Source organism: Fringilla coelebs (genome assembly GCF_963513975.1).
Source record: "Fringilla coelebs genome assembly, chromosome: 2".
NCBI lineage: Eukaryota > Metazoa > Chordata > Aves > Passeriformes > Fringillidae > Fringilla > Fringilla coelebs.
Window position 1 is genome coordinate 107219835 of NC_140029.1, and position 21968 is coordinate 107241802.

Consider the following 21968-nt stretch of genomic DNA (forward strand, 5'->3'; position numbering starts at 1 on the left):
CTGAGGGGATGCTGAGAAAGCAAGCCGTTCCCCTCCCGTGTAGCACATTGCCTGGGCGTTCCTATTATGGAAGTTAAGTGAGAAACTCTGCAGCTTGAACTGATTTGGGGAGAGAAAGGGGGTAGGGGGAGGGCGAGAGCGAGAGGAAGGCAAAATAGCCGAACCAAACCAATGGTTTTCCTGCAAAGTGCCGGGAAGTTTGTGGAGCACTTTCTAGGAATCAGGTCCTTTCTCAGTCTCTCCTTGTCTTCCGAAGAAAGAGCTTGCTTTTGGATTGCCATGGATCCTAAAGAGAGTCTTAGACACACTTGAATAATTCCCCTGCTTGGGCTGGATTGGTGGGAATTTAGGAAGGAGCGTGTGTGCAAAGCAGAAGCCTTCGGAGCTCACTCGCTGCTTCTCTAATCTGTATGGATCTAAAAGTGTCACATTCAAGACCTTTGCATCTCCAGCTTTTGAACTGAAGATTTCCCTTTCCACTTTAAGTAGCTGCTAGAAAACTGAAAACTTTTGGACCTACCTCTTACTGGTTTTGGATACTTTTTTCTTTTTTTCTCTTTTTTTTCCCCCTTTTTTTCCTCTTTTTTAAAATCTCTGTGGAATTGGTCTCGCAAGCGATCGGGATTGTTTTTAATATGTCAAAATGGGTCTGCTGACGCCACTCCTGCTCTTCGGATTTGCCTTTTTACAAGTCTATGGTAAGTTCGCTTATTTTAGATATGTCGTTTCTATGCAGAAATCCCCTTCATCTGAATTTGATTTGGGACAGCACATGGATGGCATTATAAGCTTTAACGTTACAGAGCCCTAAGTTTGTTTCTGGTATAAAAATGGTATTTGGGGAGGGAGGGATCGGAAGAGGGAGAATATATGTTTCCAATAAGCAGCCTTTCCCGTCTCCTAACTTAATGGAAAAGCAGCTTATGAATGGAATAATGTCAGCTTGAGGTGGCGAGCAAAGAGTAAAAAAAAACTACCGTGATAAATCTTTTATTTGGGGGTGGGGAGCGGGAAGGGGAAAGGAAAAGCAGAGCGCTGTTGTCGCTGGTATTACTTTGCCGCCTTCTATTGTTAAACTTTCCACGGGTAGAGCCAGCTGATGAAATAAATAGGTTAGCCCTGCCTGGGCTCCAGGTGAGGCGGACTGGAGGATTTCCAGAGTCCCTCACCGCCTCGCTCGGCGCTGGCGAGCGGCGGGAAGGGAGGGAAGAGAGGGAGGGAGGCGGGCGGGGAGCGCGGGGCGGCGGCGGCTCCGACCACCCCGCTCCGCCTCCGCCCCTCTCCGCCGAGCCGGGCAGGTGGGGCGGCAGCGTCCCCCCTGCAGCTCCGTCTTCATGCCGAGCTCCCCAGAGGGAGGGTTTGCATGAAGCTTAGCGACGTCTGGGGAAAGGGTGGATTTCCTCCTGAACGCCGGCCCCTCCCCCTCCCCTTTGGGTGTGCTCTGCGACGTTTCTTGTGGTTTCGAGTTTAAGTGCTGGATGGGGAGCTGTAAATTACCATCTCGGGGAAGTACGGTTTAGCAGGGCGAGAACTTCAGTGCAAGGGCAAATTGCCTTTCGGAGTAGGGGTGGGCGCTGTGGATGCACCAGAGCGGCTCAAGCGCAGGACTAGGAGCGAGCATCCCGCCCTACAGAGGGTGTGCTGGCCCCCAGTGCTCACAGACCGGCTGGCTTTGGGTATTAGCAGCGCTAAACAGCCCTTTACGTTTGAGGTGAATGCAGGGTCTGGGAGCCTGGATGTTTCTGCCTGTCTGTCAGAGCAAACTTTGTTCCAAGAAGCTGTTCACAGCGTTTACTATGTCAGTCCCGAGGCACGGGCTCGGGGTTTATTGTTTGCAGTCACAGAACGCTCTGGGTGTTTCTCCACCACCCCCTAGCAAGAAAGGAGGCAAAACAGAAGAGGGACAGATTCAAGTGCAGTTTTACCTTGGGTGCGTGATATGCTCTGCAGTTAAATCTTAGGTTTTGTCAGTCGATAAGAAAATTTCTACATAATGTATGCACATGCTAAACTAAACAGAAGAAGTTTTAACTGTGAAAGGATATTTTACAGAACATTTATGTCTGTCACTGCAATCATAGTTCTGAAAGGATTTTATATTTTTTTCTCTTTTTCGTGCTGTAACAAAAGATCCTTAACTTTAAGGCCACTGATACTGGAGGTATCTTTGTGTACAAACTGCAAACATCAGGTTATAGAAATGTAATTATTAGTAAGTGTTTAAAATTGTGTGTAGCTAGAAGGAGTACAATTAAAGTGCTCAGTGGAAGTGACAGAGTGAATCAGAGGAGCTTGGTGTTACAGAATGTAATTAAAGTACCAGTCTGTTTGGAGATATATGAAACAAATGCAATTAACCAGCTTGCTGGAACGACAGGAGCACGACATAATTTATTGGAGTTTTGTCTTGGGGAACACATGTAGAACGTTTGTTCTGGCTTAGCTTTACGCGGGTGGGGCAGTGCAGGTGAAGCACACAGCTAATTTAGAGCTGGACCATTAGGAAAAAATGGCCAAGCAGCTCTGGGAATATTATGTGATACTCCCCTTTTGTGGGAAGATATTGCAGAGACTGTCAAGTTTGCCTGCATTAACAACTCTCTGAAATAAATAAATAAATAGCTTTGTGGATAGCACATCATGACCAAGTGGATATAAGCTGTTATTGTCGAAATGACTAACAAGTAGCTTTGAAGAAATACTGGCAGGCAAGCTTGGCACACAGTGCTTTTGTCTCTTTAGAAGCATAGTAATTACAATCACATCTTAGGCTGACATATACCACTAGTTGCTTTGAAAAGAACTCTATCAACATCAGCACCATTTGTGATGCTTTAGCTTAAGAATAAAAGACAAAACCCAACAGACTTCTTGTTTATAGGTCCTTTGTTTTTTATGTTTGAAAGTTACCTCTTAGTGCATTTCTGGATTTGAGGGGGTTTTGTTGTTAGGCTTGACTGGGTGTTTTTGTTTTTATTCTTGGCAAGAGGTCCAGACATGGACACTGTAGCATTTGAGGCATGTTAACCATCCTTTTCCCTCTTGAGTTTCCTTTCATTTAGCAGTTGAAAAGTGGTATAGATCAAAATGATAATGTTTTTCTTCTAAAGTTATTTTTGCTGTCCATGGTTTTAGAACGCCTGAAAATTACACAGCTCAATGAAAGTGCCAGAAAACATGTGCTACATACACGTATGTAGATTTTAGGGGTTTTATTATTGTGCTTTTGATTTTCCTGTAACCCTGGCCATGTTCTTGCAATATGAGTGAATAACTTTCCTTATCTTTTTCTTTAGCTATCAGTCTTTGTTGTTGTTTTTGACACAAAGCAAACAAAAAATCAAACACTAAAAATCCCAAACACCAAAATATACACAGAACTCCCTCAAACAAACAGCAGAACACCTCACTAGACAGAATCTGCACCATAAAGTAAGCCACCAGCTACTGGAGTTAAATGATCTGATTACATGTGGATTTTAATAGTGTTCAGTTGATTGTTCTTTCATTGTTCTGTGTTTTGTTGTCCTTTTTCCAATAATTAATAAAGTTTAAAGGAACAAATATTAAAAGGTAACAACTGGTGTGACCACAGGTATTGGTGAGCCAGACCCTTGCTTGGTAGGACTCATAAGTACTTTCAATGAAAATGACAACCTTTTATGTCAGAGCTGGCCTTGAAAACTAAAAGTGTGATGCTCTTGAATGGGAGGAGGTGTTAAAGATATATGAGAATAATTCTGAAAAAACCAGCCTTTTATCACCATATTAATATATCTCAAAAGCACTTCTTAATGGAAAGTGCGTCTGAAATGGTGTGGTGGCTGCAGCATTCTGTCTTTCTTTTCCTTTTTATTTTTTCTAAAAATTCATTTTATTTCTTCATGCCAATGAGCTACACATCTGTGGCCTTGTGCAGGTCCCTGTTGCCTGTTGGAGAACATGGCTTACATATAAAGCTGGAGTATATCTTTGCAGTGAATATTTGAGCTGACAGGGTCTTGATCTCTCATGTGAGTTTTGCTGTTGATGGATAACCTTTGCTTCTGTGGAATGTGTGCATTTTAATGCCTTAAGAGTAAAATTCTGGAGAGTTTGCAGTTTTGTTTCTGTTACCTTGTTCTTCCACAGGACCCAATTCCTGCAGAGCATTTAAGTGCTTCCATCTCTTAGCGACAGTCTTGAGGAAGTTCATAAGAATTTAAACACACATTTCAAGTCAATCATAGGCTTTAAAACTTTGCTGAGTAAGGATGAATTTATGCCTATGATGACAGGTTTTGCTGAATTAGTTGTAAGATTTTGCTTTCTTTACTTCCTATCTTGTAAGTTGCCATTGTAGCAATATGTTTTTATGTGCAGAAGATAAGCAAGGAGGGAACCCTGTCATTGTACCTCCAGAAATGGATTTGCTTGAAAAGTAAATGATAATCCAGGTTCTTTGGTTTGTGTCTTTGCTAATTTGGAGCTCTGCAAAAGGTCTGATAGTCCACAAATCTTCTGGAGAAGTTGAAATTAGGAGGTTTTCAGCCTTTATCTGAGTTGCACTGACTTCAATCATCCTTCCATTAGCAACTCACTGTAATGATGAGATTGATATTGCTCAGGGAAATGGAGTTTTAGCAATGCAGGCTAAAGATATGCAAACTTCAAAGTAGACTAAAGAATTAAAGTACATTTTCAAGGATGCATAAAAAGTATCAAGGAGATGTGCCAAAAAGTGTGATGAGAGAAAAAGGAGGCTTTGGCTGGTCTGTCCAGTCAGCTCCATTTGCAGGAGTCTCTTTACCGTAGCAATGCTATGTGGGCTCAGAGCCCTGAGTTTGAGACGTGCTCTGTCCACTGCTGAACCATTTAGTGGAAATTACTGAAGAGTATGCAATGGCTTTTTAGCCATTTGTTACCCTTGAATTGCTATTCAAATATTGATCTGGGCTAAATAGATTGCTAACAGGTTCTGTTCATTCTGTTTCAGCCACCTAAGAGGACGCTGCTGTCAGGTTTTATCTGTTATCTCAGCTGGCATGGCTGAGTATGCTCTTCCCGTGGCTGCCATCTGGCTCACACTTCTCACACCAACCTTGGGGAGGATACTTAGTGATCATATGATGCTTTTTCTTGCCAAGAGGCTCCCTTACTGGTGTGCTTTTCTACCTTTCTGTAGAAATCTCTTTATTTTGCAAGAAGGTGGCAGAATGCAGCAAGTACTTGCTCTTGCCAAATAAATAAATAAATAAATAAATAAATGTGTTGGCTTTTTGATTACTTACACATAACTGAATTTTTAAAGTTCCCTGTTATTGTTGCCTGAAGATTCTTGTACTTATGTTTTGACAGCACACATGCCTTGTATGTTCAAAACAATTGGTTTGGTATGTGGACAGGTACAGGATCTGATCCTAATCACTTCTTCAGAGAGAATGTTGAGGATACCTTTTATGCAGGGTAGTAATGTGGACTGTTGGTTATGAGATCTTCAAATGCGAAATATTTGTATGGAAATAGAGATTTGCAGATGTGTATTTTAGTGTCATCATCTTTACTCTCACAACTGACTTCTCTTATAAATTGTGGACAACAATTGAACAGTTGAAGTTTAAGTTCAGAAGTAAGATTGAGTTTAGTGTTGTCCTCACCTCAAACCTTTTCCTTGACAAAATAACTGCTAATCACCCGTGGTTAATAACTTTGTTGTTATAGTGGATAATTAAATAAGGCCCATTAATTTAGATCCTGATTCTGCACCATTGAAATCTGTATGAATTTTGCTGCTGAGTTCACAGAGCACTGAGAAAGCAGGCAATGTTATTTTGGTTTACTGTCATTGTAATCTTTCCACAGGATGAAGTTGGCTTCATGTTACACGCAACACTACAACAACTACAAAAATACTTGAAGGGTACAAGTGTGTATTGATGCCTCACTTCCTCTCACTCCTTTCTACAGCGCTCTCTTTTGTAACAAAAAAGCTAATTCTTGTGCTGTGTCGTGTAGGCACACAGATTGTGGTGGTTGGGAGTGGGGATGTGGCCCAGCCCCATCCCCAGTGGGCACAGCTGTGAGCAGCACTGCCAGCAATGAGCCACGGAGTGCCCAGGGGCACTGAGCAACCACCAAGGGAGCAGAGGGCACACAGGTGCAATGTGTCAACATGAGGGGGATAAAAGGCTGGGCTAAAAAAACGAGGGGCAGACACTTGCAGCCTTCTGGAGTGATGAGATGTTGCTCTCTATGGGCAGATACCTGAAGCCTTCTGAAGTGGTATGGTGTTATTCTGTATGGGGGGGAACTTTCTGAAATTGTATGTGATGCTCTGTGTATTTTGGCCATCTCAACTGCAGCATATGCTGTGACAATGTCGTGTATGTAAAGATATGCATTCTTAATGCTTTTTGAAGCCAAAGGTTCATGAAATAAAAAATGGCTTTTTAATTCCATCTCTGCAGCTTATCTTGGCATTGCTGCCATGAATGAGATCAAAGATGTTCTCTTAATTTTATTAAAATTATAGCCTTCATCAATTAATACATGAGCACCAGTGGACAAACTAACCAGTAGTACCCATGTAAGAACTTACTGATACTTCTATTGAGCTGCTGTGCTCTGATGGCCAAGGCTTATTGAGATTCATCTCTGGGTTCTGGGCAAATATTAAGTGAGGTTATTCATCTGAACATTGTTCTGGCAGAAGTATCTTATGCATGTGCTTTGAACTTCAAGCTCTTTACCACTCTCCCCCAGTCATTTTTGATTTTTTTTTCCTGAGGTTTTTTTTTTTTTCTGTAAACTAACTAAATAGCAGTTATTATCTGCAGATCTCTCAGTTAATGCATCTGTTTAACTGGGTTGTGGAGAGCTTTCTGCTTATGTACTAGATGGGCTGGCAAACATTATTCCTTCTTGCTTGTTTGCATTGTTGTTTCTACCAGGAACCATCCTGTCTGGCTTGCTGATAACTGAAGGTCACCCTTATCTAGTGATTCCAGTGTGTATTTTGTAACCCTTGAGATTGTGTGCATGCAGATGCTATTGCAGACTTCCAGTCCTGTTATTTGTTGTGGTTGTGGGGATACTCCTTGAGTTCTACCTCCCTGGCTGCTGACTGGAAGAACACAAAATGTCTTTGGGTTTATTCCTTATCATATTCAGTTGCTCAATGTACAAGATACTATTCCAGGCTTGGTTTGGAGCATCCTTAGTCATATGTGGTATTTGCTTGCAGAATTATCCTCGTCAGTGAGTTTTCATTGTACCACTTCAGTTCCAGCAGAATTCTTCAGTCTGATGACAGTGAAGGACCCGCCATTGTCTACTTTATACTTTGTTATAACCTGCTTTTACTTTTCTTTGTCGCTTTTCCTCACGTTAGTTCGGAGAACAGTTTATTTGGTCTGATATGTGGAAACGAACTGGTAGGATGAGTGGGGATGCCAGGAGCTAAGTATGGTCTCACTCATTAGAGACTACCTAGATGGTTGTGCCACCCTGTCTGTTGCAGCATATGGTCTTTTCATTTGTATTTAGGCATTGCCTCTATAGATTCAGTGCAGTGTGCCAAGGAGAGAAGAGCATCTCTGTGATGTGCCTGTCATAAATGCAGATTGGACAAATAAGTAAGGAATTAACGGCCAGCAGCAAGTTGTAAAACGCAGGGATATGGTTCACTCATATTAATCACTTGCCATTGATTACAAGAGACACTGAGTGGAAAAAATTTAACCTTTTGAAACCAAAATGTCAGGTAACAGACATCAGTCAACTTGTTTCTCACTCATTGTAAATGGAAGGACAGTTCATGCCAGGGTACCAGAGGTACTTTTTTTACTGCTGTGAAAATGTCAAGAGTTAAAAAGCAGTTGTGAAAAGTATTCAGTGCTGGAGGAGCTCTATAATCATGGGTTCTCAGGCTGTCATTCTGTGCTGTTTTCAAGGTCTGTATGTCCTGTAGCCCGGATGGCTTTATCCTGGCAAATGGAATGGCCAGTTTTAACAGTTCATTTTATCCTGAAGAGAGTTCTGCGACTAAATGATGGATAATAGTTAGTTTCAGTATTACAAAAAATTCAAATGGCATTGCAAAGCTGTTGGACCAAATTAATTGGAAAAGTGTGTTTTCTTCACCTGGGTTGCCTTTCCCTAGAGAACTTGATCTCTTTGGGACTGTCACTCCGTAGTAGAAGCCTGCAAATAAAGCCTGAATCCTCCTTCTCACTGTCCAGAGTATATTATGTCACCTTTGAGACCTGGAGCTGCCTATTGTTCCTGTGTGTACAGTAGCACTGCCCCACTCTGACAGTTTTCTGGAGAGAGAAATTGCACCATAAGCTGGGAGAAAGAGTGGAATAGTAGCCTCATTCCTGGTCCATGGCTTGATACCCAGCAGAGGAACTGGGTTTTAGATAGTGTAGGGAATGAGCAGGGGAGCGAAGCATCTCTGTCATGCTTACCAGGGGAGTGCTGGTCCCTGAACACTTCAGGGTTGTTTCATACCCAGTATATTTAGGCTTTTATCGTTGCTGTGTTGTTTGTTCATCACTTATCCTTGAAGCGAATAAGCTTTTCTGTTACATTGTTTTAGTCCAGGTTTGTTTGGAGTGGCTTCAAGAAAATGCTTATTTGTAGTTTGATGCAGTGAACAAGGTCTGAGCTGGCTTTAACCTGATGTACTGCAGAAGTGCTGTGATAAATTGGCTGGAGCTTCTTGTATATGTGTTTTTATGATATGTAAGAAGAATTCAGTGGACATACTAAAATGGTTGGTTTGTGTCAAGGCAAAGCCATTAAGCAAAGGACTTCCAGTGGGAAAAAATTAACTATCAAGTACTGCAGGCTGCATTTTATCCTTGATCTGTGCATCTCTTCTGTCACCAAACTGGATTTTAAATTATGATGCTTTGGTTTTTAGCTAGTCAATGTGACTTGGCTATTCAAATGTATATCTGAGTTACAAAATTCTGTGTTTGTTTTTTTCCTTCTGCTTGAACTTGTCATCTTAAACTGTACATTGTGGTCTTTATCAAATGAGATCAATGTGTTCTGTAACATGTAAATCTTATCTATTAGATAAGATTTAGAATAGAAGGATCCTATGATGAAATTGTCTTTTAGTCCTATTGTGTTTAAATCTCTAAGAATAGTTTTCTCTGTGTATAGATCTAGATTTTAAAAAAACCCCAAAACAACTGTATGGAGAGATTATTAGAGTGTGTGTAGTTGTAAGTATAGAAAGTATTTTTAGAAACTGTATGGGATAGAATTGATGTCCCTGAAAGCAAAACTCTAAACTATAGTAGGAACCATTAAAGCACTGAATTAAAGGAAAATGAAATGTGACAAGTAGGCAAACAGAAATTAAATTAAATATGAATCAGTGTAAACCAGAACTCCTTATTATTGTTATTATTTACTGACTTTTTTTTGACAACTGCTCAATTTAGAATCAAATGCAGAAGAACATATGTCTGTCTTTGTATGACCCCAAATATCTCTGTTCCCCCTTTCAGCAGACAACATGCCTTTTTTTCCCCTAAGTGATTTTTGGTTGCTAGGAGAAGTGCAATGGTCTGCCCTGTTCTTATCCAGCAGTAAAACTGAAAAGTGTATTGAGGTAAAGAGAGGGGCAAAGCACAGTGTAGGCAATGAATCACAACTTGTCTCTAATATGTCCACTTTGTTCCCACTTTTTCTTTGAAGACTTTTGTTTTTACTAATGGTGTTTCTTTCCAGCTGATCTCTTGAAGCCATTCAGAAAGTTTAAAAAAAAAAAATTGTGCTGTTAAGAGTCCACTTAGAGGAACAAAAAAAGGAAGGGCAGACTTAGAGACTTATTCATGGAGGCACAGTGGTAGCAATGCACAGTTCAATGAATGGCTCCAGTCAGCTGCTGTTAAACCTGGGTGATTGATACCTCCTGGTTTTTGCTAGAGCTAGAAAAGCGTGCAAAAAGTCTTCGCAGTGCTCCTGCCAGTTTTAATGTAAGATATTGAAGTTGTTTACAGGCTGTTTCAAACAGCAGAATATTCAGTGCTCTTGAAGCATTCCAGTAGCAATGTTGCATTATGTGTGTTAAAATCAGAAAGGATTGATAATAATTGTGGTAGTCTTGTTCTAGTCTGTGAAACCCTTTATTCACTTTTAAAATCATGCTTTTTCAAATAATTGTGTGCTGTGGCAAGAATCACTTGATCATCACCTCCTGCAATGATCTAAAAGCGGCCTTATCTAAATGTCATTGGCTGCTTTTAAACCTTGTCTGTTAGAAATGGTTGTACGTGGTGATGTAACGGGTATAAGTTATTTGGTAATATTGTCTGTGTTATTAGACTATCAAACTCATGAGAGCTGTGGCAGATTTCACTTGAAATTGATTGCAGGATGAATGTATAGACAATATATTTTTTCCTCAAGTGCTTAATGAAACTTAGCCTGGAGAGCAGTCTTAAAGTAATAATTATATCTCTCAAGAAAGATTGCTCAAGAGGCTGTGTGTGAGTCCTGTGAATGAGGAAACTGAACATATGACTGCAGAGATCTGTCATTTGGGCTGTAGAAACAGCTGACTGCTTGTGGGCACAACAGGCCCCTGTATCATTCCTTACCAGGAGTAAATGGTGAGTGGCCAAGGGTCTCATTACCAATGTAAAATGTTGTGTTGACTCAATTTAGTGACATGCAGATAATGGAGAAATTCAATGATGATGTACTTGGAAAAACAGTGCAGCAACTTGTAACGATTTGTTATTCCCATAGGGACAAAACTGGCTTCACCCATATTTTCAAGTCTGTTGGGTGACCTGGTGGTACTGGATCGAGTCCCAGTGTAACTTAATGGCATTTGTGTCTGTTTAGGTCAGGGCTGAATTTGCCCCCAGGGAAAAATGAAGATGGAAGAGTTGTAAGTTAAATTACAGGGAACTGACTGTATCTCACAGGCTGCTAATGGGGGTGGGGATGTATGTTGTTCTTTTGGGTATGGTGGGTTTTTTTTATTTTTCTTCCTGATCCACACAGACTCTAGGAGTAGTTTAAATACATCCAAAGTAAGGCTGAGTTTTCAGTTTCTTCCATGAAAGCTGCAAGTGCTGAGACCGAGAATTTTCCCTCCATAAATCCCAGCGGATGTTGCCTCAGTTGTTCTTCAGAAGTTGTTCTTCTCAGTTGTTCCAGAGCACTGTTTTCCTTCTTCCTGCTGAGACTTGCATGGGGAAATTGACACGGTTTTGTCGCTGAATGTGGATCTTGGTTAAAGAATTTGGATTAGCTGTTAATATAAAGGATATGCTCAGTACCACTTGGGAGCTCCATGGCAGAAGGAGTAGTGAGATTTGGTCTCCAAGAGCACAGCTGATGGTGGGAGAGGTGTGCAGTTGTTTATAGTTGAGGAAGAAGTGTGGCTTGAACTTTACCTGCTGCTGCTACATCTGTTTGTCTGACATCTAAAACATGAGCAACTTTTGAGGTCCAGGAGGATCAGAATGGAAGAATCCCAGACCGTTAAATATGCCTTCTAGTAATAATTTTCTTCCTGTTACTTGATAGTCCTGCCACACTGAATTAAGAAGGAGAGAAGAGGTGGAGGGAGATTCAGCACTGCTGGCTTGGGACAGGGGTTGTGGGGGGAGCAGGCACTGCTGTGTTGAAGCATGGAGCAATGCCTGTCCTTCCTTGTGCTTCCCCTCACCCCTAAGCTGTGTGCCTCTGGGAATATAAATATGCTAGGGAAGGAGTCAGGAAAGAAGTGGTAGCTGTGGGCTTGTCTGAAATTAGAGGAAACCTCTTGTAAATGGTGGCACTTAGCTGAATGTCTTTCCTGTTTCCTCTCTGTATTCATGCAGCTTAACATGCTGAAGGAAGGACCATTCTCCAGAGATCTTGTCTGTTCCCCAAGCCCAATGCCTTTGTAGAATAAACTTCTTTCAGGTTAAGTAGCCTGCATTTATTTAAATAAGGAGCAGCTTATAGCTATGATATTGAAGTGGGAAAGCAAGCAAGTAAGGAAAGCATGTTTGCATTCACTTTTCCTTTCCTATGAGACAGATCTATGACACCATCTCTTACACTTTTTCTCCCCTCCTTCTATTTCCTAGCATTTTGTGATGATGAAAGATGTGTGACTTTCTTGTCAAGTTTCAAATGTGAAATCTCCTTGTTCTCAGTGCTTTACATTTCTAATTGTAGAACATTTTCCTCCGCATGGGCCAGAAAATGAGAAATGTCTTAGCTCACTACACAGAAATCAGTGGAGTTGAAACTTAGAGATTTATTCTAGGCCAGGGAGAAAAATGCGCTCTTGTGTTTACAGATTTTCATTCCCTGTGCTCTTCATCTGCTTCATCTTCTGTGTTTTATTCATGTCACTTGCCTCCTTATATTTCATAGTTGAAGAGTTTGTTCTATCTCGTTTTCTTGTCAATTGCTTTAGTTTATTTTCCAGCTCCTTTTCTGTTCTGTTCATTCTCCTCTGGCTGCTGTGTTCTAATCATGTTGCTTGAATATGAAGAATTAAAGGATAGCAAGAGTTGGGGGGGGTAAGAAGGCAGTGTTGGTGAGGGAAGTGCTATTATAAGAAATTCCAGAGGGTGGCTGGGCACTGGAACAGGTTCCCCAGGGCAGTGGTCACAGCACCAGCCTCAGAGCACAGGAAGCTTTTGGACAACACTCTCAGGTACATGGTGGGATTCTTAGGGGTCTCCTGTGCATAGTTTACTTTGTTATATATAAGTTTTTTCATAAATTGGTATTCTATATAGGAAAGTAAACTGTGATGGACTTTGATGATCCTTGTGAGTCCCTTCCAAGTGAGACTATTCTGTGATTCTATGATAATGCAGTAAGAGCTAAATATGTGCTATACAAAACATCTTGTGAGAGAATTCTCTTAATTTACTAGGTAAGCTGGATGAAGTATTTCTGGATGAAAGTTTGTTTGTTCTGGTTTGTTTTTGGTTTTTTTGTTTGTTTTTTTTTTTTTTTTGTTTTTAAATTCACAGTTGATCTTAATCTTACTGAAGAACAAATTTTACTTTTTGTAGTGCCATGTAGATGAAACCCTGACTCAGCAGAAGATGCTGGGAATTTTGTCATCAGCATCAGTGGGGCCACAGTTTTGGTTTTGTTGTGGTTGGCAGTGTGGGTGGTTAATGCTGAGAAGGAAGTTTTGTTTGTTGGTTTGGTTTTTCATGATTATACAAAGCTTAAGAGAGTGAATTAAAACTAGTTGTACTTAGGAAAAAAAAGGAAATTATGCTGTTAAGAGTCCACTCAGAGGAACAAAAAAAGGAGGTTAACAGGTACCAGAAGCTTCACCTGTGCTCCATTAGAAAACCAGTGGGAAACCAAGACAATGATGTACAACAGATTAAGCAGTGAGTGGTGCAGTCAGCAGCTTGAGAAAGAAGTCTGTACCACCATGAAAGCTACATTTATTTCATCTTCAAATAGAGGCTGGCTGTTGACTTATGGTAACCACCTTTAGCTGCATCTGTCCTCAGGACTAAAATTTTTTACTACTAGAGCAGCCAAAAATCTATTTTAAAACCAATTTGCAAATTAGAAAAGCAGGGGCATTATTTGACAAGAAATTCCCTTCATGCCTCTTAGCATTTGTGTCCAGCTGTCTTACTAGACTGCTTGGTTTTCCCAAAACAGGTATGAGAGTAGAATAAATTCTGTCACTCTTTGGATGAGGAGTTATAACTCTTGTGAGTAATTATGTTATAAGTGGTAATTCTCCTGGAAACAGGAGTTACCAGACATTTAAAGGAGAAAGAGTCATTAAGGTTGAAAAAGAGCTCCAAGGTCAGCAAATCCAACCTTGAACTGATCACCACCTCGTCAACTGAACCATAGCACTCAGTGCCATCTCCAGTCATTTCTTGAACCCTTTTAGGAACAGTCCTTCCACCTCATCCCTGAGCAGCCCATTCCAATGTTTATCAATCCTTTCAGTGAAGAAAAAGCTCAGCCTGCACATTGAGCACCTGAGAGAAAATAGATTCTTTAATATTCTCTGCTGTGTCAGAAGACTTTTCAGATCACAATTTACTTTCCTATGTATAAGCTTTTTTATAAATCAATATGAATTGGTTGCATATGCATGTGATATAAATAAAACCTAACTGGATGTTATAAGCCAAAGAAATAAATCAGAAAATTATTCTATTGCATGTTGTATTCTTGGTGCAGCTGTCTTGGAGAGCTATAAATAGATATTGCTTATTACTTTCAATTGCATTTATTTTTGCTTTAAATGGTAAATGCAACAATTGTTAACAGGCCTTAAAATTGCTTGGAAGGTATTTACTTAGATCATTTTGAGGAGATGTACTTAGATCATTTTGAGGAGAACTATGAATGTCCTTCCTAAAATATTTGTTAATAGTGTCTGACTGTTGGGACAAGTAGATAAATTGTCAGTAAAAATTACTATTTTTTTTTCCATGTCTTCAAGAAAGAAATTTTATAGAGGGTTTGTAAGTACTTTTCCAAATGCTTATACTGTGATTTTTTTTTGTGAAAAAAGACATATCCAAGAGGGAGGGAAAAAAAATACAAATCATAGTAGCAGTTTCAAAAAACAACAAAGTAAAACAAGCATAATAGAAAAATAAATACTGTCTTCCAGACCTTCTTTTGCTTCTTTCCAAATACATAAAAATCAGCAAAAATACTGCTGTAGTTTCAGTAACATTTTCTTTAAAAGTAGGTCTTTCTGGTTTTGTTTTATTTTTGGAATGGAAGAGCTTTTGCTTTGTAAGGATTTTTGGAAGCTTTACTCACTGCCAGTAAATATGGCAAAAATTAGATCAGTGCACTGAAGTGTTTGAGTGTTCATGGAACATATATCTGATGTAATGTAGATGCCATTGGCTCTTGTTCCCCTTCCTGCTCATGGGGGAGAATTGATGCCTGTGCTTCAGAATCCTTCCCTTGATAAAATGAGGTGGACAGTGATGACAGACCCGGCTGTGTGGCATTGTGGCTGTTTCTTTGATAAACCAAATACTCAGAATTTTAGAGAAATATTGGTAAGATGTGGTGTTCCTGACACTTGGCACTTCTTGCCTGCATGGGTGAGACACTTTGGAAGTGAGTGAGATGACAATTCAGAAGATTGAGACTTAGTGAGGTTCCTTTATTATATAATAATAAATTTATTGTATGAAAATGTTGGTTTTATATATATATTGTTATATAAAATTATGAATAAAATTAGTAAATGGAGAGCATTGCAGTTGCTGAATTTTTTGCTAGAGAGTTTTAACTTTTGTTTGTATAAGCAGAGGTTCACAGTGTACCTTTCAATCTATATTTGTTTATTTTTAATCTTCCAAGTGGTGGGAGCAATCGAATTAGCCTTGCTGTAGAAACTGGAGAATACCTCCAAGATGCACTGTGGGAAGGATTAATGAAACAAATCCCTCTGCAAAGTTAAGTTTCATCTCAGCCTAGGTAGAACTAGGTATACAAAGCTTCTCCTTTCAAGGAAAGAAGTTTTTATTTCTTTATCTCCAACACCGATTGTACAGTAGAAGATACAATTTCATGTTTAGAGATCCAAGTGAAAACAGAGACCAAAAAAAAATAATCTCTTCAGGCAGGAAATAGATTTCAAAATCCCTTCAAAAAATACTGAGATATTTTATGCCTGCAAATAACAGACCTTGTGTTTTGTTAAAAACTTACAGTGAGTGGAATGGAGTTTATGTATTATAAATCTTAACTGCAGTTCCGAAAGCTATTACATAACTAATGCAAATAATCTTTTGGACCATAGATAAGCTAGTCACTTGAACAATAGAAAATTAAAATTCCCTGAATGTTTCTCTTGCTTTATATTGAAAATGAGAGGGTGCAAGTCTTGACAGTTGTAGCAAAACTGGGCTCATGTCTAGGCACACAATTTTAGCCTGTTCACTGGCTGGACATTCATGTAATGTTAAAACACAAACTGCTAAAAGAAGGATCACTCTTGTATCTCAAAACTAGCACTTAAAACAACAAATAAAAGGAATTAAATCTTTGCTCTGCTTGCACTCTGTTCATTGAGAGGCCTCTGAAAATAGAGGTGTAGGTAACTCCGTTGGTGTCTTAACTCTATACTTCATGAATTGCTGGTCCCCAGGTATAAAATATTGGTAATTCTAATAAAGTTGGTTTATGAGGCCCTATTTTTTGACGCTATACCTTGAATTTCATAGGCCATTACTCCTCTAGCCATACCTTGTCACATTCATTTGTGTGTCACGTTTCATTTGTACAAAGATTGATAGGCAATGGTCTGTACCAGCTCTTGTGTGGTGTTAGGATGACGTACATGAAGGAGGCAATTGTCCCCTTCTGCAGTGGAGGGAGTTCACGTGGCTGTGTGACACAGGATGTGCCAGACTGTCTCCTTTTGCAGTCTTTATTACTAGATCTTGGCCAAAACCTTGAGGAGTACTGTGGACTCTAAACTTGCAGGACTGTGTGATGTTCCTGCACAGGGTTTGTCTAACTGTTGAATGACACATTGGTAGGGTTGGAGCAGCAGGAATGGCAGGTTTATAAATTTGGGTGGATTTATGAACCTTTATATTACAGATGGCTCTTGTATGTGGGAATATTCTTTTGAGGAATTGATTCTTTCATTCACTAATCTATGTTCCTCATTTACTATTTCATTCTATTGTGTTTGTATGTGTTTCAAAGTGCTTTGCAATTGCAGCGGCTCTTGGGTGAGTGGGAATCTGATGTCACTTATTAGTGTTGTTTGTAAACTAGAAGTGATCTCCTAATTTGAGGAATTTCAATTATTGTCATGCCTCCTATTGATTAGGTTTTATTTTAAGGCAATTGGCCATCTTTTCAAACCATGACAGGACTGTTGAAACTCAGCCACTGAAAAAATGGCGCTAGCTTTTTTATTTTGTACAAGACATAGAAGGCACAGAGTTGTGAGGGTAAAAATATAATCTGAAATATATAACTTTAAAAGTGAAGGAGATTTATATTTAGTGTAAATAAGAGGTATGGGTGGATAGTTGGATCAAGTGGTGGCCTTTCACCTTTAAGGCAACAGCCTAAATTATTCCTTAGATCCTAAGTTAATTGAGATAAATGGTTTTAGCTTTGTCCCTGGTGTGAAGTAGTCCATATTACAAAATTGCTGTACATCTGTTTGTGCAAACTTGGCATAATTGGCATTCTCTTAGGACTGAGTTGTCATTGAGAGTGGACTATTTCTTATTGCTTAGGAAGGTGTTCCCTGTAGGTCAGGGTAAATGTCGTTGTTGGGTCTGTGAAGGAAATCTGCTCCTGCCTCTCTTAATAATCCCTAGCTGACAGATTTGTCAGAAATGTTTTAAGTGCTATAGCTGTTCTTTTAAAGAAAGTAAAACAAAAAAAGCTTTTGGTATAAAGAAAGTAAATCAGTAGGAGACTGGACCTTATTTTCTCACATCTGGTAGGAATACAGATGCTCAGATATTGTTAAAATTTCCTGACTTACCATTTGCTCACGATAGATAGCCTTCAGTGATGGTATTGAACTTTATGAAAGATGGGCATGTGGAGAGAAAGACAGATAAATAAATGCAGAATATATTATTTACTTAGGACTAGGTTGAACTTCAGTGAAGGAAAGCATGTGGCTTTCCTTCCCCGTTTTCCTTGGAAGTTCTGTAGGAATTGCAATTCATCCTCTTTTCTGTTATTAGTGAGGCACTGGCACAGGTTGCCCAGAGAAGCTGTGGATGCCCCATCCCTGGAGCTGTCCAAGGCCAGGCTGGATGGGGCTCTGAGCAACCTGGACTAGTGGATAGTTTCCCTGTCCATGACAAGAGGATTGGAACATGATGGTGTTTGAGGTTCCTTCAAATCCAAACCATTCTATGAACCTATTATGTGTAGATTTGGCATTCAGGGACATGGTAAAAAGATGTGGTTGGCTTTACAGTGTTAGTTTTGTTATTGGACTCAATGATCTAAAATGTATTTTTCAATACAAATGTTTCTGTGATTTCTCCTCCAGGGGAAAAGCAATTTATGTCAGACTGCTCTTGGCTGAGCAGTTTTTGTTGTTTTCTTACTCTTACTCTGCTATCTTCTGGGCTGAACCTCTGGAGCTACAGGAGTCCTGTACCTCAGTCAGATGATCAGGAGGAGTGAAGGATCAAATGCACAGCTTTTCTCAGTGCCTCCTTTTTAACCCCAAGTGGGATGGGAGGTGTTGGGAGGCAGTGAAGGAAGCTGCATCCTCATTTTGACCAATATTCTGTGTGGTGTTATCCAAGGCAGTGTTCCAGGTGTCAGTGTCCTAAGTGTTGTCTTTGCATACTTGGAGGACATGTTTTCCCAAAATCTTTAGATTTAGATGAGAAAAGGATTGCAAAATATATTTATGTAGTACAGGAACTGGGGAAAATCTTCCAGAATGACAATGGATATGCACTAAGTTCTGTTTGTTGTGTTGTGTTTCCAGAAGGAGAAACAACTTCAAAATGGAATGTTGTCAGACTGCATATATTTATTTACATCTCTAAGCTAGTGAGGGAACAATTTTCTAAAAGTAAGGGAAGATTAGAGCATTTTTTTAGTGCAGATTTGCTTATGTTCCTATTTGAAAGTAGAACACAAATCTCATTTTTTGTATATTAAAAAGAAAAAAGGATTTTGAAAAAATATTTTCAAAGCATTTCTAGCTTTTCAGATGTCATTTAATATGAGGAATTTGAAAATTGGTTAATGTCTATAAAATATAGAGATGTACAACTGTAAAGGAATCAGAGAAGCTGCCTTACGTGTGTCCATAGCAGGATTGTGTACAGGAAGTTAGAATAGATTTCTTAAACCAGTAAAGTTTGGGGTATGTATTTGGTCAATTGTAACAAATGTTCCAAAGTGTGCACCTTTTGTTTCAATAACTGGCGTGTGGGTGAAAAGGCCGAGAGGAGAGAGGAGTGGGAGAAAAATAGAAAACAAAACACTTATCTCCAGTTACCAAAATCCCTTCCAAAACATGGAATGAACTTTCTTCTCATAATATTCATGCTGCTTAGTTACTGTGATTTCTAAGGATAGGAGATGGATAGAAATTTGTGGTAAGATTCCTTAGGCTTTGGTGTGCAGTTTGAATGAAGCAGGCATCTCATTTAGTCTTTTGCTGTATCATGTGTGGAACTTGGCAGGAATGGGAGATGGGGAGATGTGAGCTGTTCTAAGCCTTAAGTAGCTGAAAGGGATTAACCTTACACACAGGATTTTCTAATGAAGACATCACACTTAGACACACAGAAGGAAAGGAAAGTGAATTGTTGATCCAGAAGTTATTCTACCTAGTTGTCCTAAATGCTTTTTTTCCCTTTCATTCTACTTGGAAATTTAGTTTATTGTATAAATGTAATTGGATCTCACTCTCCTGTGGTGTGTCCATGCTTTTGTAGTAGTTTCACAGTAGCTGGCAGACAGTAAGGTACAGTATCTGGATGCAGACACATGGCAGTCAAACTGTAGGCTGTGATGTCAACCTGTGCACTTTTTGTTCTTCTAATACTTCATTTTCATATGCTTAGGACTAGATGCTGCTACTTGAGTCACTATATAATTTATTTTCAAAGTCTGGTGCAGGTTATTTTAATCTCCTCTGGGATTAGTTTGCAGAATAAAAAATCATTAATTGAATTCCCCTGTTTTGCTTCTGTTCTGTAAACAACCCATCAGCTTTGTAGCTGGAGGCCAGGTGAGCGTGATCAAGGTTTAAAAAGGGAACAAGAAATCAAAGCCCAAGCAGGAGCAAGAAGATTCTCCACTGAAATGTAGGAAGACGTAGGAGCAACTGCTTTCATGGTCAGTCTGTCTTTGAGTGCTGAGTTGTGTTGTTATTATTTGGGAAGGGCAGGAGCTGCACATGGGTGGGTAGCCCCCTTCATTAAATTATGGGGTTTTTCCTGGAGGATTTGTGATCTTGTCAGAACACACTGAATTTGTAGGCTGAGATGAAGCAGGTATCAAAAGTTAAGAAGTGTGCCTGTTTGCCTCTGGTTCCTTCCCTTGCCCTTTTACTGTATCAGCTGCAGGATCTGTCCTGGGACAGCTCTGGTAGAGCTCCATTTCACCTGCAACTTTTGCTGTGAAAGATTGAAGCAGATTCTAAGGTGTTTTAGACCATATTTTGGCTAATATAGCATGAAGAACTTTTTGTGCTCTTCAAAATACACTGGTTTTGTTACATGTTTTAACATGTTTATGCACATGCAAGTATATAATTGTAATTATTAAATGAGCTGTTGTGATATATGTGTTTTATTTTACTTGTTGGAGAAGATAAAGATGTTGCTTGTAACAAGGAATTCTGTTTTAAGGAGATTCAGTATAAAAATGGGGAGTAATTTAAGAAGCAGTTTTTAAATAAGGAAGGGTAAAGCTATTGCTCTGGAAAACCAGAGGATGTTCTGTAAAGCTGTGTAAGCTATGAAGAGTGTGGCATTCAGAAAGAGGTTTATTCAATTTTTCCAGTATGTTAAATGACTTTGGTCTTTCTGCTGTTATGCACTCTCATGTATACAGGGCATGTAAATTATTTTGTAGATTATTACTATAGATTTTGTTTTGTAGATTGTTATTTCAACTTAATAAAAATATCGACCATTACTATAAATTATTATTTTTTTCAAAATCATTAGGGTATGGCTTGGGTTGCAACCTAAAAGACCCTTGTTTTTTGTCTCATTGTAGATAAACAGTGCATTTTGGAAAATAAAAAAGTTGGATGAGCACTTTGAGTCTTCCCAGCTTCTAAGTGTTTGTGGCTTATTGACTTCCTGAGGTGCTGTCTTTGTGGTTAACTTCTGTGAATATAGCCAGTTGTTTGGGTTTGGGTTTGAGTTTTTTTAACCCAACACTTACTTGTTCTTGGCTTTTTGAGGTTTTTGTGAGTAGAAATAACAGAAGTGTTCCAGCAAACCATTTCCTGTATTATGAGCTGATATCTGTTCCTACATCAGTTCTTTTGCCCAGTGTCATTAAAGAATACTGACAGAATTTAAAGAATTACTAGAGGCATGGTTTTTTTTTCTTGCTGCAGTCAAATGGAGTAATATTAACCAACAAACATAAGCAGGGCACCAAAATGGTTTTAAAGTGCAGCCAGTTCTGAAGCTTATTGCACCACCATAGTGATTTTTCTCTAAAAGTCAGTGATACCATCATGTGAGGTTGTTGCATTTGATATTGATGTTAACCTTTAGCATTGCTGATAAACTGACTTTCTACTGGCAGGCATCATTAATAGGAGGCTCTGTGCTGTCCTGAATAATTTTCCTCACAATTAGCAGCATTGATCTTATAGGTGCAGCAGCAGCTGAAGTTCCTTGAGGCAATCAGGGAGGGGGAAAGTGGTTGAAACTCACCCTGAGCCACATCAGTTGTTTCCACTTGACCATTACAGCAATTACATTTTTCTAGTCCTGCTGTGTTGATTCTTAAAAGCAGTTTGTCCCTCATCCTTAGATACATTCACATGCTTTCAAGGTAAGAAGTGAAAAAAAAGCAAGGTTCATCAGGCTGTTCTGGTAATATAATCTCTACTTGGTTGGCCATTCTGGATATAATCTGTAAATTACTTTTGGACAGAGACCCAGTGTCCTGACATCTCAAATATAGTGAATGCTGTGGATTTTTTTGCTGGGGAGCAGGGCAGGGGGAAAAAGGATGAAATAATTTCTAGTTGAAAAGCTGTCTTTATGCAATTTTAAATTAATATTGATTAGTACTAATGGAGTGGGCTCTGGGAGAGGCTTTACATACCTCTTGTGCCTACTAATAAGGTCTCATCTCAGATGCACAAAATCTCTTAAGGAAGTGAGTCATTTTTATCAAAGTTAGAAAAATCACTCTGAGCTTTTTGAGTGAGAATAACTCACCAACTGGACAAGCTTCAAAGCAAAAGCCTGATAGTGATGTGGGGAAATGGCCTGGAGCTGCTGAGCTGC

At 39.5% G+C, this 21968-nt stretch overlaps 1 protein-coding gene across 1 annotated transcript in view; it reads left to right on the forward strand.

Annotated features, from left to right (window-relative positions):
- The first annotated feature begins 238 nt into the window (after window positions 1-238).
- ROBO2 (roundabout guidance receptor 2) overlaps window positions 239-21968 on the forward strand; it is a 428736-nt gene continuing 407006 nt past the window's right edge. Inside the window, exon 1 of the mRNA XM_084226210.1 lies at window positions 239-698. Within this exon, the coding sequence (XP_084082336.1) occupies window positions 644-698 (55 nt within the window). The 5' untranslated portion in view covers window positions 239-643. The remainder of the gene's footprint in view (window positions 699-21968) is intronic.